The sequence below is a fragment of the Onychomys torridus genome, chromosome 21 (assembly GCF_903995425.1).
Source record: "Onychomys torridus chromosome 21, mOncTor1.1, whole genome shotgun sequence".
NCBI lineage: Eukaryota > Metazoa > Chordata > Mammalia > Rodentia > Cricetidae > Onychomys > Onychomys torridus.
Window position 1 is genome coordinate 31655920 of NC_050463.1, and position 14216 is coordinate 31670135.

The 14216-nt window shown below is 43.6% G+C and overlaps 1 protein-coding gene across 1 annotated transcript in view; it reads right to left on the minus strand.

Annotated features, from left to right (window-relative positions):
* LOC118571498 (translation initiation factor IF-2-like) overlaps positions 1 to 1132 on the minus strand; it is a 7260-nt gene extending 6128 nt beyond the window's left edge. Inside the window, exons 1-2 of the mRNA XM_036170512.1 lie at positions 1103 to 1132; positions 1 to 47 (exon numbers count right to left, since the gene is read on the minus strand). Of these exons, the coding sequence (XP_036026405.1) occupies positions 1 to 47; positions 1103 to 1132 (77 nt within the window). The remainder of the gene's footprint in view (positions 48 to 1102) is intronic.
* Between the last annotated feature and the right edge of the window lie 13084 nt (positions 1133 to 14216).

Consider the following 14216-nt stretch of genomic DNA (forward strand, 5'->3'; position numbering starts at 1 on the left):
CTGCGCCCCTCAACAGGCGGAAGGTCTGCAGCGGCAGCGCCTGCTGTCTGCAGGCTCAAGGGGGGGGGGGGGGGGGGCTTCCCGGGAGTCCCTGGTGTGCCGTGGACACGTGGGGATCTGTCCAGCGCAGCAGAACCAGGCTCTAAAGAAACCTTGGCTGGCCCAGGCGGTGATTTGGGGCTGCAGCAGGCATGCCCTCCTCTGGCAAACTTTTAGTTTGTTGGGCCTGTGTGGCCTCCCTGGCGCCTTATCATCCTGGGCTGGAAGATACCAACCCTTCACCCCCCCCCCCCCCCCGCTTACTGCATCCTGTATCCAGAGACTGCATCTTAGCCTTTTTAGATAGTGTGGCCATGCATGGCCTAAGGTAGACCCATCAGTCAATTAATTACCTGTTTCCAGATCCTGCTGTGAAAACCCTTCTCAATACCCCCGTTCGAAAATTATAAAGGAAGTGTGTCAGCCAAAGGGAAGAAGTGAATAGTCACAGTGGGCACTTAAGTTCCTTGCTTTCTGCTCCCTCCTCACCTGCCTTCTATTCCCATGTCATCCATCTTCCCACAACCAAAAAGAAGCGAAACTGACTCCTAACCGATGTGGGTGCTGACATTCTATTTCTTTCCCGTGCTACAGGAAGGTGTTGGCCTTTTTATTAGGGAGACCTAATATGATCGTGAAGTTTGTAACCTTGAATTAAGAGTGTCACCCCACAGCCATTGCTCTGTGAGGCCTCACAACCTATGATACTGTTGATGTGTCTTCCCTATCATGCCGTAACATGTTGAGAAACTATGTGAATGGATGTCCAATGGAGTCTCTGCAAGATCAGAGTGCACACCACACACCAGAGCACCTTTTTCAGTAAGAACTACCGGCTCTAGGGACTAGAGAAACAAACACATGTCCCACCAAGTGGAAGAAGGGACTCACCACCTCTTGAGTGACTAGCTTTTGGAAAACATCCTTCCTTGAGAGCTAAAAATCCAGGGTTGTTTCTGCCCTGGGAACTCAAAGAAACGTCCGACTCCCGCTCAAGGTATGGCAAAGAGCACTCCCTGTCTCTCAGGCGGCTCACCTATGGCACGGCTGCAACCCCACTCACCCGCTTGTTGAAGGACTCTTTAGGGTGCATCCTGGCTTGTCTTGAGCCCCCTTAAAGGTGATGCTCGGGAAAGAGACCTGATGAGTACCAAGAGGAGAGAGCCTGCCACCTCCTTCTACCTCTCACACAGCCCAAGATATCCAAATAGTCGTTGGAGGCAATCACACCACAATGGAGAGCTGGGTGGGGCACAGCGCCAACTAAAACTCAGGGTGCTTATGCAGTATGAAATTCCACCCCCATCCCACGCCCCTGGGCGGCCGCCAGTTTCTCTTTCCCTGTAGAGTCACCTTCATGCACTCTCAAGGATGGTAATGGAACCCAGATGCTTCCCCCTCCCTCGGAGGACTCTGACTCCTTTTCCCTGTTTTTATCACACCCAACTCTTGCCTAACCCACCCACATGCTCAGCTGGCTAAGAGAGAAAGCAATTTGCCTGTAGTTTGGCCCTGAGTGCCTTTAAATGAGTCCTGTTGCCACTGAGATGGGGAAACCCATGTTGTAACAGGAGTGACTAGTGACATTTCCAAGCTACACAGTTTACTTTTACTGCTTTTTTTTTTCTTTTTTTTTTTTTTTTAACTATTATCCACCAAGATGACTACTATTAGTAGGTGATGGGGTGTGGTTAGCTGAGGGTTCTAAGCGACAATAAAGGTCTCTGTTAGAACCAGACAGACGAGTGTCTCTTTCGGTTACACCCACCATACATGGTACACAGGCAAGTCCCCAGGACACCAAGTCACCAGGGAGCATCTTCCATTTACTTAGTTGCCTTTATTCCAAAAATTGAAACTACTCCCTACCCAGCCATCAGGAACACAAGCCCTTATTGGAGTCCTGTTCCCTGGAACATATACACACCCGCATTGCACAAAGTTTGCAGCTAGGTCTTGCCAATGAAATGGGACAATGATAAGGGGCCAGAATTTGGAGCTTGAATCAGCCATTGGAATGTCTAGGCATTTAGAATATGATCCATTACACGTGCTGAGATTCATTACATCTAATGGCACAAGGTTCCTGAATGAACCAAAGTGCCAGGAGGGGATGGCATCTATCAGTGGTCCGCACCACAGAGAGAAAAAAGGCGTGGCCAACTGTCTACGCTATAGAACTCCACCTGTAAGATCTTGTCTTCACCTTACCCAATGAAGTGGGACAGAAGATTCAAACCAAGTCTGATCTGAAAGTCTCTTGAGCCACCGTTTGGCATCACCTACTTAGAATGTCCTTGTAGACAGAGATGGCTGAGGAGATGAGCAGGGATCATTCAGAAATTCAGAGGTCAGGAAGCTCTGTCACCAGGTGCTGGACCCCACACCACAGGAAAGGAATTAGAGGAAGTAAGTGGAAGAAGGCAGAGTCACTGCTGTTTCTCACGCTGTGCATCGGGCAGGCTATCATTCATAGAGAAGGAAGAGAGATTCACTTTCCCAAAGTGAGAGTACATGAGGCCAAGGCCTGAGGACCATCGGAGACAGTCTTCTGACAGAGCCAGGGAGATGGGAGCTCCACCAGCTAGAATGGTTACAACACTTAGCCAAACTCCTGAAGTCTCCCTTCCTCTCTATTGTGTGCACAGGCGATGTGACTCTCCACATGTAACACCCAGAAGACATCAGCAAATTGTTAGAAGCAATTAGTTCAGCAAGGCTGCCAAATGCAAGATCAATTTATAAAATCCAATAGTCTCTGTCAGCAGCACACAAATAGGAAGTAGACAGTGAGACAGACACCTCTCATGCTTGTGGTAAACCCTGACCATGCAGCATCCGGGGATTAACTTAACAACCTTTCAGAACTGTATGGAGAAGACCCTAAATCGCCATTGAAGGACATGAAGACGGACCAGATGAAGAAATACACCATGAATAGGATGGATTTGCACTGTAAAAATGTCAAGTTGATCACTAGATCCAATGCTTTGTTATAACTAAAACTTTGAGGTGCTCAATAAACATAAAATATGTGAGGACGAACATAACATTAAATAGAGCAGATTTCTAAAAGCAAGGACAAAGGAGGGAGTCTTGCTCTACCAGATGTTATGTCTTTATGAGATTATTATAAAAAATAATCAATGCTGCTCTAGGAATAAACAAAGACCCCGAAATCACTTCGTCATGATGTCTAGTGATGAGATAAGCATACTGACCTTCTCGGTTACAGTGTGGAACAGGTAATAACTTGGAAAAACTGCCCATAATGATCCTTGGGTCTGTACTTGAGGTTTTCCTGACACCTGGCTGCCTGTAATTATTGAAGCCAACACAAATTTCACAGCACTGACTTGAGTGTGCAAAAATGTAATTTTCTCTATTTTCCTATAATTGAGTGTAATTTCTTCCCCTGAGCCTCTGTTCTGCCTCAAAGCAGAGAAAATTTAATCTAGCTACTTTCAGATAAACTCCTTCAAACACAGCCATGTCTTTAGTGGATTCAAGTTCATAATTCACTCACAATTAGGTTGGAAATTCTCTCTTTTTCTTTTTTTCCTTCTTCTCTGGAATTCAATCTAAGCTCCTGGGGGCTTGTATAATGGGTCTCCTGCTTCCTGTTAATTTGTACCGTCTGCATCTGGATATCACAGGTGTCAGGTGTTTCTGTTAGGACGAGAGGCAGGAGGATGGCTGCCAGTTTCAGGTCAGCCTGGGCTATAATGTACTTGAACTACATTGTCCTCACGAGACCCAGCACTGCATATAATATACGCGGGTAATAAAAAGATGCAGTAGTGATCCAGAGTTTCTTAAGTTAATACATGTGCTTAGGGTTTACATTATACTTAAGGACTTGATAACAACTGTATCTGGTACTAAACCTGCCGTATTTGTGAAGGGTCAAAAGTAAAGTTTTAAGAGATGATAGAAAGAGTCAGCTGTAAGCTTTTTTTTGAAAATAAGTAATTTTTAGAAAAATTAGATACCTGGACCTAGGAGACTCGTGTAACTCTCTCCTCAGAATGCCCTTATGTTCTCACCTGGTTCCCACACCTCATCCTAGACTGACTCATTGGCGTGTGCTCTTTCTTGCTCTGAAGAAAAGTTTATTTTGCATGGAAGTCTTGAGAACAGTGGTTCTCAGCCGTCCTGATGCAGTGACCCTTTAGTACAGTTCCTCATGTTCCGGTGGACCCCCCCCCCCAACCATGAAATCATTTCATTGCTACTTCATAACTGTAATTCTGCCACTGTTATGAATAGTAATATAGCTATCTGATATGCAACCCCCAAAGGAGTTGTGACCCACAGGTCGAGGACCACTGCTTTAGAGTATCATAGTGCCCTCCATGCCACTTGGACCTGTGGGAGACAGAGGCAGCAGAGGTCGGAGGAGAGGGTCTTCTCATTCTTTTATAGACAGACACGATTCCTAGGCTGCCATGTCAACACAACAAGAGACAGTTCTACCCAAGCTTCAAGCCCTGGACTCTCAGGTGAGGCTTTGAGATCAGACATGGGACACGAAGAAGCCCTGCTCAGAGAGGACCCTGTGGCTTCCCTCCAAACACTTCCCCAGACTCTGATGTTCTAATACGGTCTCCTTTCAGACCTCCTTGCCTTACTCCAGAGTGCAGCCTTCTGGTTTAGAAGTTGAGGATGCCAGAAGCCGGTCCTCTGAAACCATGGCGGTCATGGCTGTACATAAAGGTGCCCCAGGTGCTCTGAGGAAGTCTGGAGAGTGTAAATACAGAAGGCGGCACATGAGAAGACAACTGTGCCAAGGACAGAACCTTCAAAGGGGGTACTTCCGTGAGACATTAGGGAGGCTTCTAGTCCAGTGTGACTGGTGTCCTTAGGTGAAGTAACTCATTCCCCATTTTGCATCCTGGCATGCATGGACACACACAGAAGAGAGACCAAGAGATGTTCGACAGGACAGTCATTTAGGAGCCAAAAAGGGGTTGGGGGGGGTGCCTGGAAGAAATCAAGCTTGAACCTGAACCTTGGACTTCTAGAACTTTGGAAGTAAATTCTGATTGTTCAAACTACTCAGACTACAGTGTTTGGCTTGCTTTATTATTTTAGAAAGACAGTATTACTCAAATAAAATTCTTAACATACTTGTTCCATCTGAATCCATTTGTGAGGAAATAAGCAAATCTACATGACAAAATAATCTCTAAAATTATAATCTAAACTTCTAAACAATTTCAGTGCTCTTAAGGACTGCCCCCCCCACACACAATGTCGTTTATCCAGCTGATGTAGCATACACTTGTAATCCTAGTCTGAAATGTCAAGGTCAGGCCTAGCTGCATCCTGAGACTCTGTCTCAAAAACCAAGATAAATGGCTGGGCATGGTGGTTTACCTATGTGACACCAGAACTGGAGATACAGGGGTCATCATAAGTTCTAAGCCAACCTACATAGTCTACACAGGGATTCCAGGCAATGTAGGGCTACATGGGAAACTCTCTCTCTCTCTCTCTCTCTCTCTCTCTCTCTCTCTCTCTCTCTCTCTCTCTCTCTCTCATACACACACACACACACACACACACACACACACACACACACACACACACACACACACACACACACACACAAAGAAACAAAACCCAAAAAGTGTGTTAAAGATCAAAAAGGCAGCCATTGTAATGCACACCTTTAATTCCAGCACCCAAGAGGCAGAGGCAGGTGGATGGATCCCTATGAGTTCCAGGTCAGTTTGGAACATAGCCAGTTCCAGGTCAACCAGGGCTTCAAGGTGAGGTCCTGTTATTGTTTGTTGTTTTTAAAATCACACTAAAAAGTCATACCACTAAGTTCAGTGTTTGTGCTGAATTTAATTTTTTTCCTGCAAAAATTGGGGGGTTTTAATAGTAAAATAAAATAATTTAAGATAAAACAAAAACTAACACATGGGAATTGGACGAGAGAGAGAGAGAGAGAGAGAGAGAGAGAGAGAGAGAGAGAGAGAGAGAGAGAGACGGCACAAGAAAACAAAGATCCACTTGTTTACACACTCAGGAATCCCATAAAAACACTAAATTCGAAGCCATTACATACATGCAAAGGACCTGGTGCGGGCCGGTGCAGGCCCTGTGCATGCTGCCTCAACCCCTGTGAGTTCCTATGTGTGGTGACCCTGCTAATTTAGAAGGCCTTGTTTTCTTGGTGTCCTCCATCCCCTCTGGCTCCTACACTTTGCCTCCTCTTCTGCAGAGTTCCCTGAGCTCTGAGAGGAGGGCTTTGATGGAGATATCCCATTTAGGGCTGAGTGTTCCAAGGTCTCTCATTCTCTGCATAATGTCTGGCTGTGGGTCTCTGTGTTTGTTCCCATCTGCTGCGGGAGGAAGCTTCTCGGATGATGGCTGAGCAAGGCAGTGATCCGTGAGTAGCAGAGCGTCATTAGGAATCGTTTTATTGCTACTTTTTTTTTTCCAGAACAGTAGCATTTGGTTGTACCCTTAGTCCCTGGGCTCTGGTTGTTGGTCACTCAAGCAGTATATGGGTTCTATCTGGTAGGCCATAAGTCAAACCGGATATTGGGTGGTTATTCCCACAAGCTTCTGCATGTATTAGGTTTCCAATCTACCCCACATATGGCCCTTAATTTTAGCTGTCTCTCCTCATATTCCCTCCATCATGCCTCTCTGCCTTCCCTATCCCCACTTAACCCTCCCATTCCAGCACCACCACCACCACCATCCACAACTATCTATTCTATTTCCTTTTCCTAGGGAGATCTGTCCTCTTTAGTTCCTTACCCTATACCTAACCTCTGGGATTCTCAGATTGTGGCTTATTAATCATTGATTTAACAGCTAATATCCACATATAAGTAAATACATACCATGTATTGTCTTTCTGGGTCTGGGATATCTCATTCAGGATGATTTTTTTTTCTAGTCCCATCCATTTACCTGTGAATTTCATGATTTTTTTCTTTTAATGGTAAAAACTGTGTAAACTCCTCTGTGTGAATATACCACATTTTCTTTATCCATGCTTCTGTTGCGGGACATGTAGTTTGTTTCTGACTTCTGTGTGTTGTGACTAGAGCAGCAGTGAACATGGTTGAGCAGGTGTCTCTGGGGTAGGGTGAAGCATCCTTTGGGGATATGTCCAGTAGTGGTGTAGCTGGATCGTGAGGTAGATTAGTTCTCATCTTCCTGACGAACACTGATTTCCACAGTGACTGTACAAGTTAGCACTCCCACCAGCAACGAATGAGTGTTCCCCTTACTCCACATCCTTGTCAGCATGATCTGTCACTTGCTTTATTGATCTTGGCCATTCTGATAGGTTTAAGGCAAAATCTCAAAGTCATTTTGACTTGCATTTCCCTGACGGCTAAGGATGTTGAACATTCTTTAAGTGTTTCCCAGCCAGTTGAGTTTCTGCTATTGAGAATTCCCTGTTTGGATCTGTACCCCATTTCTTAAATGGATTGTTTGTTTTCCTACTATCTAGGATTTTTTGTTGTTGATCTTTATACACTTTGGATATTAGCCCTCTATTAGATGTGAGTTGGTAAAAAAAATCTTTTCCCATTCTGTAGGCTGCTACTTTGTCTGAATGACAGTGTCCTTTGCCTTACAGAAACTTCTCAGTTTCCTGCAGTACCATTTATTAATTGTTAATCTTAGTGCATGTGCTATTGGTGGTAGAGCACTTGCCTAGCAAGCGCAAGGCCCTGGGTTCCATCCTCAGCTCCGACAAAAAAAAAAAAAAAAAAAAATGTCGGGCAGTGGTTGCACACGCCTTTAATCCCAGCACTTGGAAAGCAGAGCCAGGTGGATCTCTGTGAGTTCGAGGCCAGCCTGTGCTACCAAGTGAGTTCCAGGAAAAGGTGCAAAGCTACACAGAGAAACCCTGTCTTGAAAAAAAAAAAAAAAAAGCTGGGCAGTGGTGGCGCAGGCCTTTAATCCCAGCAATCTGGAGGCAGAGGCAGGTGGATCTCTGTGAGTTCGAGGCCAGCCTGGTCTTCAGAGCTAGTCCAGGACAGGCTCCAAAGCTACAGAGAAACCCTGTCTCAAAAAACAAACAAACAAACAAAAGTCTTCTATGCCAGTGAGTTCAAAGCTACTCCCCATTTCCTTTCCTATCAGGTTCAGTATACCTGGTTTTATGTTGAGGCCTTTGATCCATTTGGAGTTGAATTTTGTTTAGGGTGACAAGTATGGATCTGTTTGCATTCTTCTACATGCCAACACCCAGCTTGACCAGCACCATTTGTCAAAGATTCTGACCTTGTTCCATCTGATTCCTTTATCAGGTGCCCATAGGTATATGGACTTACGTCTTGGTCTTCAATTTGATTCCACTGATCAACGAATATGTTTTCATGCCAATATCATGCTGGTTTTAATCCTATAGCTCTGTAGTACAACTTGAAAGTGGGGATGGTGATACCCTGATGTCTTGGTAAGGCTTTCTATTGCTGTGAGGAGACACCATGACCATGGTTGCTCTTATAAAGGAAAACATTTCATTGGGACTTACTTACAGGTTCAGAGATTTAGTCCATTATCAATACAGTGGAAAGCATGGCAGCATACAGGCAGACATGGTGCTGCAGAAGGAGCCAATCAGCAAGCAGCAGGAAGAGAGTGACACTGGGCCTGCCTTGAGATTCTGAAACCTCAAGGCCACTTCCTCCACCAAGGCCACACCTCCTAATAGTGCCACTCCCTCGAGCCTATGGAGGCCAATTACATTCAGACCGCCACACCCAACTATGGTGCTCTGTAGCATATCACAAACTACTGCGATGAAAAGCCAGTCTCTTGGCTTCACAAGCACGGCTCTTGCCTCCCCACCCTCCAGTGCTCACACACATGGTCAAGTTGACTACCAAGAACTTATCATATGTCATCCAGTTCATTTCCGTTTTGAGATTCCTCGAAGCATTAAAGAGTCCCCTAAGCCCCTAAGGGTTCATAACTTACAGTTATCCATCTTGAAATACATCCATTGTTTCCTGCTGCTGCAACAAGGCTCAAATCCATCAAACCAGGGTCTCCAGGGTCATGGCCTAACTTTTTAAAAGAATGATTGCTTCAGTATAAATAGATCTGAGTAGTTTACAAAGTAGGAATTTAGTCTGGGCATGTGGCTCAGTCAGAAAAGTGTTTGCTATACAATCAAGATCTGAGTTTGATCCCTAGTGCTAACCTAAAAGCTGGGCATGGCAGCACATATCTGTAACCCCAGACTGGGAAGGCAAAATAAGAGGATCCCCAGGGCTCACTGGCAAGGTTGTCTCACCAAATCAGTGAGCTCCATGTTCAGTGAGAAATCTTGTCTCAAAAATATGAGGTGGAGAGTGATTGGGGAAGACAAGTACCTTGGACTTCTGTTCTTTGCAGATGTAAGTACACATGTACCTACTCAGAGCTACACATGTGCACAGACCTGTGCATACACACACACACACACACACATATATACATACACACACATACATACATGTGCTGTAAAATGGCAAGGAAGAGAAAAGACAGTGTCAATGATATAAAATGCTAACTGTAGTCTATAATAAAATTTAAAGGCAAGAGAATATTTAAAAACTAATAATACAAGTGACTAGGAATACAAGTAATATTTTTTTAAACTTTGTTATACTTAGTTTCTTTGCATTGTGTGTGTGTGTGTGTGTGTGTGTGTGTGTGTGTGTGTGTGTGTGTAGCCACGGCACCATGTGTGGGGTCAGATGACAACATACAGGAGTCAGCTCTCGCCTTCTACCATGCTGGTCCTGGGGATTGAACTCCAGTCATCAGTCTTGGCAGCGGGGACCTTCACTTGCTGAGACATCTGCCCAGCACAATATCGTGAAGATTAACAAAAATGAACCCATCACTCTTCTAATAAATGAAGAAATGTACAAGCGATTTAAAAAATAAGTGATAAACAAACACATTCTTTTTGTTGCTATTGTTGTTTGTTTGTTTGTTTTTTCAAGACAGGATTTCTCTGTGTAGTTTTGGTGCCTGTCCTGGATCTCGCTCTGTAAACCTGGCCAGCCTCTGCCTCCCAAGTGCTGGGATTAAAGGCGTGCACCACCACCGCCCGACCACAAAACATATTCTTCAATAGAAACTAGAATGAGATGCAGTTCCTCTCCTGAATCCAAAGAGACTTTTTGTGAACACTAACAACCAACGCTAGCAAGCTGGTAATAATGTGGATGTTTTCACACTGGTGCAAGGAACCACAACTGGTGTTGTCTTTCTGGAAAGTCAGGTCACAAGCTACAGCAATCTCTCTAAAAGTGTTCACACCCAGGGGGAGTGTAACTCGCCACTCCTTATGTGTGACTGTCCATAGTGACTTATACCCAAATAGTACAGATGGGAGAAGGGAGAAATAATTCTACAACAGCACCCTCTATAAACTGCACCACTGCCGCCTTTAATCCCAGCACTCGGGAGGCAGAGCCAGGCAGATCTCTATGAGTTCCAGGCCAGCCTGGTCTACAGAGCGAGATCCAGGACAGGAACCAAAACTACACAGAGAAACCCTGTCTTGAAAAACCAAAAACAAACAAACAAAACAAAACAAAACAAAACCTGCACCACTGCACCCAGGTGAACAGGCTCATCCTCAAGAGTCACAAATCATGTTGACAGACTGCATGATGGAAGGCAACTGGCACATTACCTCTGTAGGCATCCTCTCCAAACACCCATGACGACCCCATCTAGTCATGGGAGAACCCATCAGGTAAATGCCAACACAGCCTACAATATGTCTGACTGGCACTCCTCAAAATTGTCAAGGTCACCAAAACCAGGGGAACTCTGAGAAACTTAGCCTCCAAGAGGCATCTAAAGAGACATGGCTATCAATTGTAATGTGTCCTGAGAGGGGAACTCAGAACAAAAGATCATGGTAAGCGCTAAGTCTGAATAAAGTATGCATTTTATTTAACAATTATATATTGTTATTGATTCATTAATTGTAACAAAATACCATCATAAAGCGAGACATCTATAGTCAGAGAAGCAGTGAGGAAAGTGAGAGATGTACAGGAATTCTGCTCATGTGTTCTATAAATCCAAAACTGCCCTAAAAAAGAAATAAAGTCTGTGAGGCTCTTCAAATGCTTATTTGGTATTTAGCATGTTCATGTCCTTAATTTTTTTCCTAAGGAAACAGTTCCAGATAAAAGATTTACACACGAGGATGTGTCAGCATTATTCACCATAGATCTAACCTGAGTGTTCAATACTAGTCTGACCAAAGAAATTAGCCTTCAATTCAATGGAATATTTTAGCAGTTAAAAATGCTGTAGCCAGCATATAGTGCACACCTATATCCCAGCTACCTGGTGACTGAGGCAGAAATTCAATACTTAGATAGCAAGACCCTGCCTCAAAAAGAAAAAAAAAAGAATACCAGGGATGTGGTGTGGTGGTAGAATATTTGCCTAATGTCTGTGAGGACCTAGGTATGGCCCTCAGTACTGAAAAATAAATCAAGCATATCAAACAATATAAATATAAGCCAATGACATAGTGGGGGAAAAACTAGGTTGTGAAATACGTAGAAAATTCTGTGCATATCGAGTCAGAAATAGGATGGACAGATAGAGATGAAAGTTTGATTTTTCCTTTTTTTTAAGATTTATTTATTATGTATACAGTGTTCTGCCTGCATATATGCTTGCAGACCAGAAGAGGGCGCCAGATCTCATTACAGATGGTTGTGAGCCACCATGTGGTGGCTGGGAATTGAACTCAGGACCTCTGGAAGAGCAGCCAGTGCTCTTAACTGCTGAGCCATCTCTCCAGCCCTGATTTTTCCTTTTTAAAAAATGATTTATTCATTTTTATTTCATGTACACTGGTTTGCCTGTATGAGGGTATTGGATCCTTGGAGCTAGAGTTACAGACAATTGTGAGCTGCCATGTGGGTGCTGGGAATTGAACCCAGGGCCACTGGAAGAGCAGCCAGTGCTCTTAACCACTGAGCCATCTCTCCAGCCCTTTGATTTTCCTTTTAAGCTTACCTGTTTGCTAAAATTTATATGGTGTACGTTCCTTTTTTCATGAAAAAGAACACATAAGACAAAACTGGCCATTTTAACGATTTTGTTTACATTTCATCAACATTTTGTACATTAATAGTGTTTTACAACTCCCACTATCTAGTTCCAGAATATTTCATTGCCACAAAAGGAAATCTTGTGTCCAAAAAGTAGTCACTCCCCATCTCCTGTGCTCCCAAGTAGTTGACAACCCCCGTCAGCTTCCTGTCTCTATGGATTTTCCAGTTCTGCATGTTTCCTATGAATGAAACCACATAGTACAAAAACTATTATGTATAGCTTTTTTCACTTAATACAATGCCTTCAAGGTTGACTCAAGTTATAAAATACAAAATATTTCATTCTCTTTTATGGCTGAGCAATATTTCACTCTATGTACATACCAAATCTTACTTATCCATTCATCTGTTGATAAACATTGCCCTTGGTTTTCATCCTCATTTTGAATAGTGCTGCTATGTATAGTCACATGCAAGTTTTCATTTGAAAATATTGCCTACAGTTTTCAAATGCTTTTATTAAAATATATCCAACTAAGTTTTACTAAGTTCTCCAGTCCATACCAATATTGAATCACTCAGAAATTCCCTACATTTGTTGACTTGTGTTGAACGATGCAGTCTTCCATTCATGGCCCATGTGAAGCCTCTGGCCTCAAATTACATTTTTAATTAAATAGTATTTTTATTAAGAAAAACAATGCAGACGACCATATTTCTTCATCTTGCAACACAAAGCACATTAGATAGGCTTTCGCAAGAGCTGATAGAACAATTATCTGAGCCTAGATCATTTCACACATCTCTTTGGAGAGTTTGGAAAGGTGAGCGTTATGATTTTATCCATCATCACTAAAGTCCTCCCCATTAACCTGCATCAGACGGACAATAACAAAGAAAATAAAAATCTGGAGTGGGGTGGGTGAAAGCGAGGCCAAAAGAGAGAGTCAGATCACCTGGGACTGGAGCTACAGGCAGTTATGAGCTACCCAACATGGCTGCTGGGAATTGAACTCTGGTCCTCTCTCTGCAAGAGCAGCAAGCACTCTTAACCACTGAGCCACCTTCCAGTCCCAGCCTTTAACCCTGTGTCAATAGTGTAGTATTTCAACGTTGGTAATCTGTACTATGTGTAGGTCATTCTTAATTTAAATTACCTGAGAATTGGGTAAATTCACTTAGGAGAACCATCAAGATAGTCACCAAAACCTTCTTATGTGGGAATACTACTTAAATTATGTATTTGATGTACATGGCAACACCAGTAGTCTGCAGTGGTAACTTCATTGAGGGAAAGGAGCTAACCAAAAAATTAAACTCAACCAGCCTGTCTAGATTATGCTTAAATTGCATTCAGTTTCATGTCAAAATTCATTCCACATTGAAACTATCCCTTGCTACCTCTCTAAGGGTTTCTATCGCTACAGTGAAACACCACAACCAAAAGCAGCTTAGGGAGGAAAGGGTTGATTTGGCTTATGCTTCCACATCATTGTTTATCACTGGAGGAAGTCAGGACAGGAACTCAAGCAGGGCAGGAACCTGGAGGCAGGAGCTGATGCAGAGGCCACGGAGGGATGCTGCTGACTGGCTTCATCATGGCTTGTTCAGCCTGCTTTCTTATAGCACTCAGGACCACCAGCCCAGGGTGGTCTCGCCCACAATGGAATGGGCCCTTCCCCACTGATCATTAGTTAAGAAGATGCCTTACAGCCAGATCTTCTGGAGGCATTTTCTCAATTGAGGTTCCCTCCTTTCACATAACTCTAGCTTGTGTCAAGTTGACATAAAATTAGTCAGCATACTAGGTAATTAGCTCTGGGTCATATGAACCAAAATGTAGTGTGATTTATTTAACTCATTGAAGGAAAGGGCATAAGCATGTTACAAAACCATATTTACATTATATATGAGTCTGTTTTGGATTTCATAGTTTGACCTCACTTTTAGCGACCTTTTGAAGGTAGAGCTTACCTTCCTCTTGAGTGTGATTGTTCTTAGTGTCTTCTGAAGAGCACTAAGAGAAAGTGAAATTGACCTCATGAAGTGGGGTACGGTGGTCTTTTCTTTGCTCTCAGGGACAGCTGGCTACCGTATTGTAAGAACACTCAA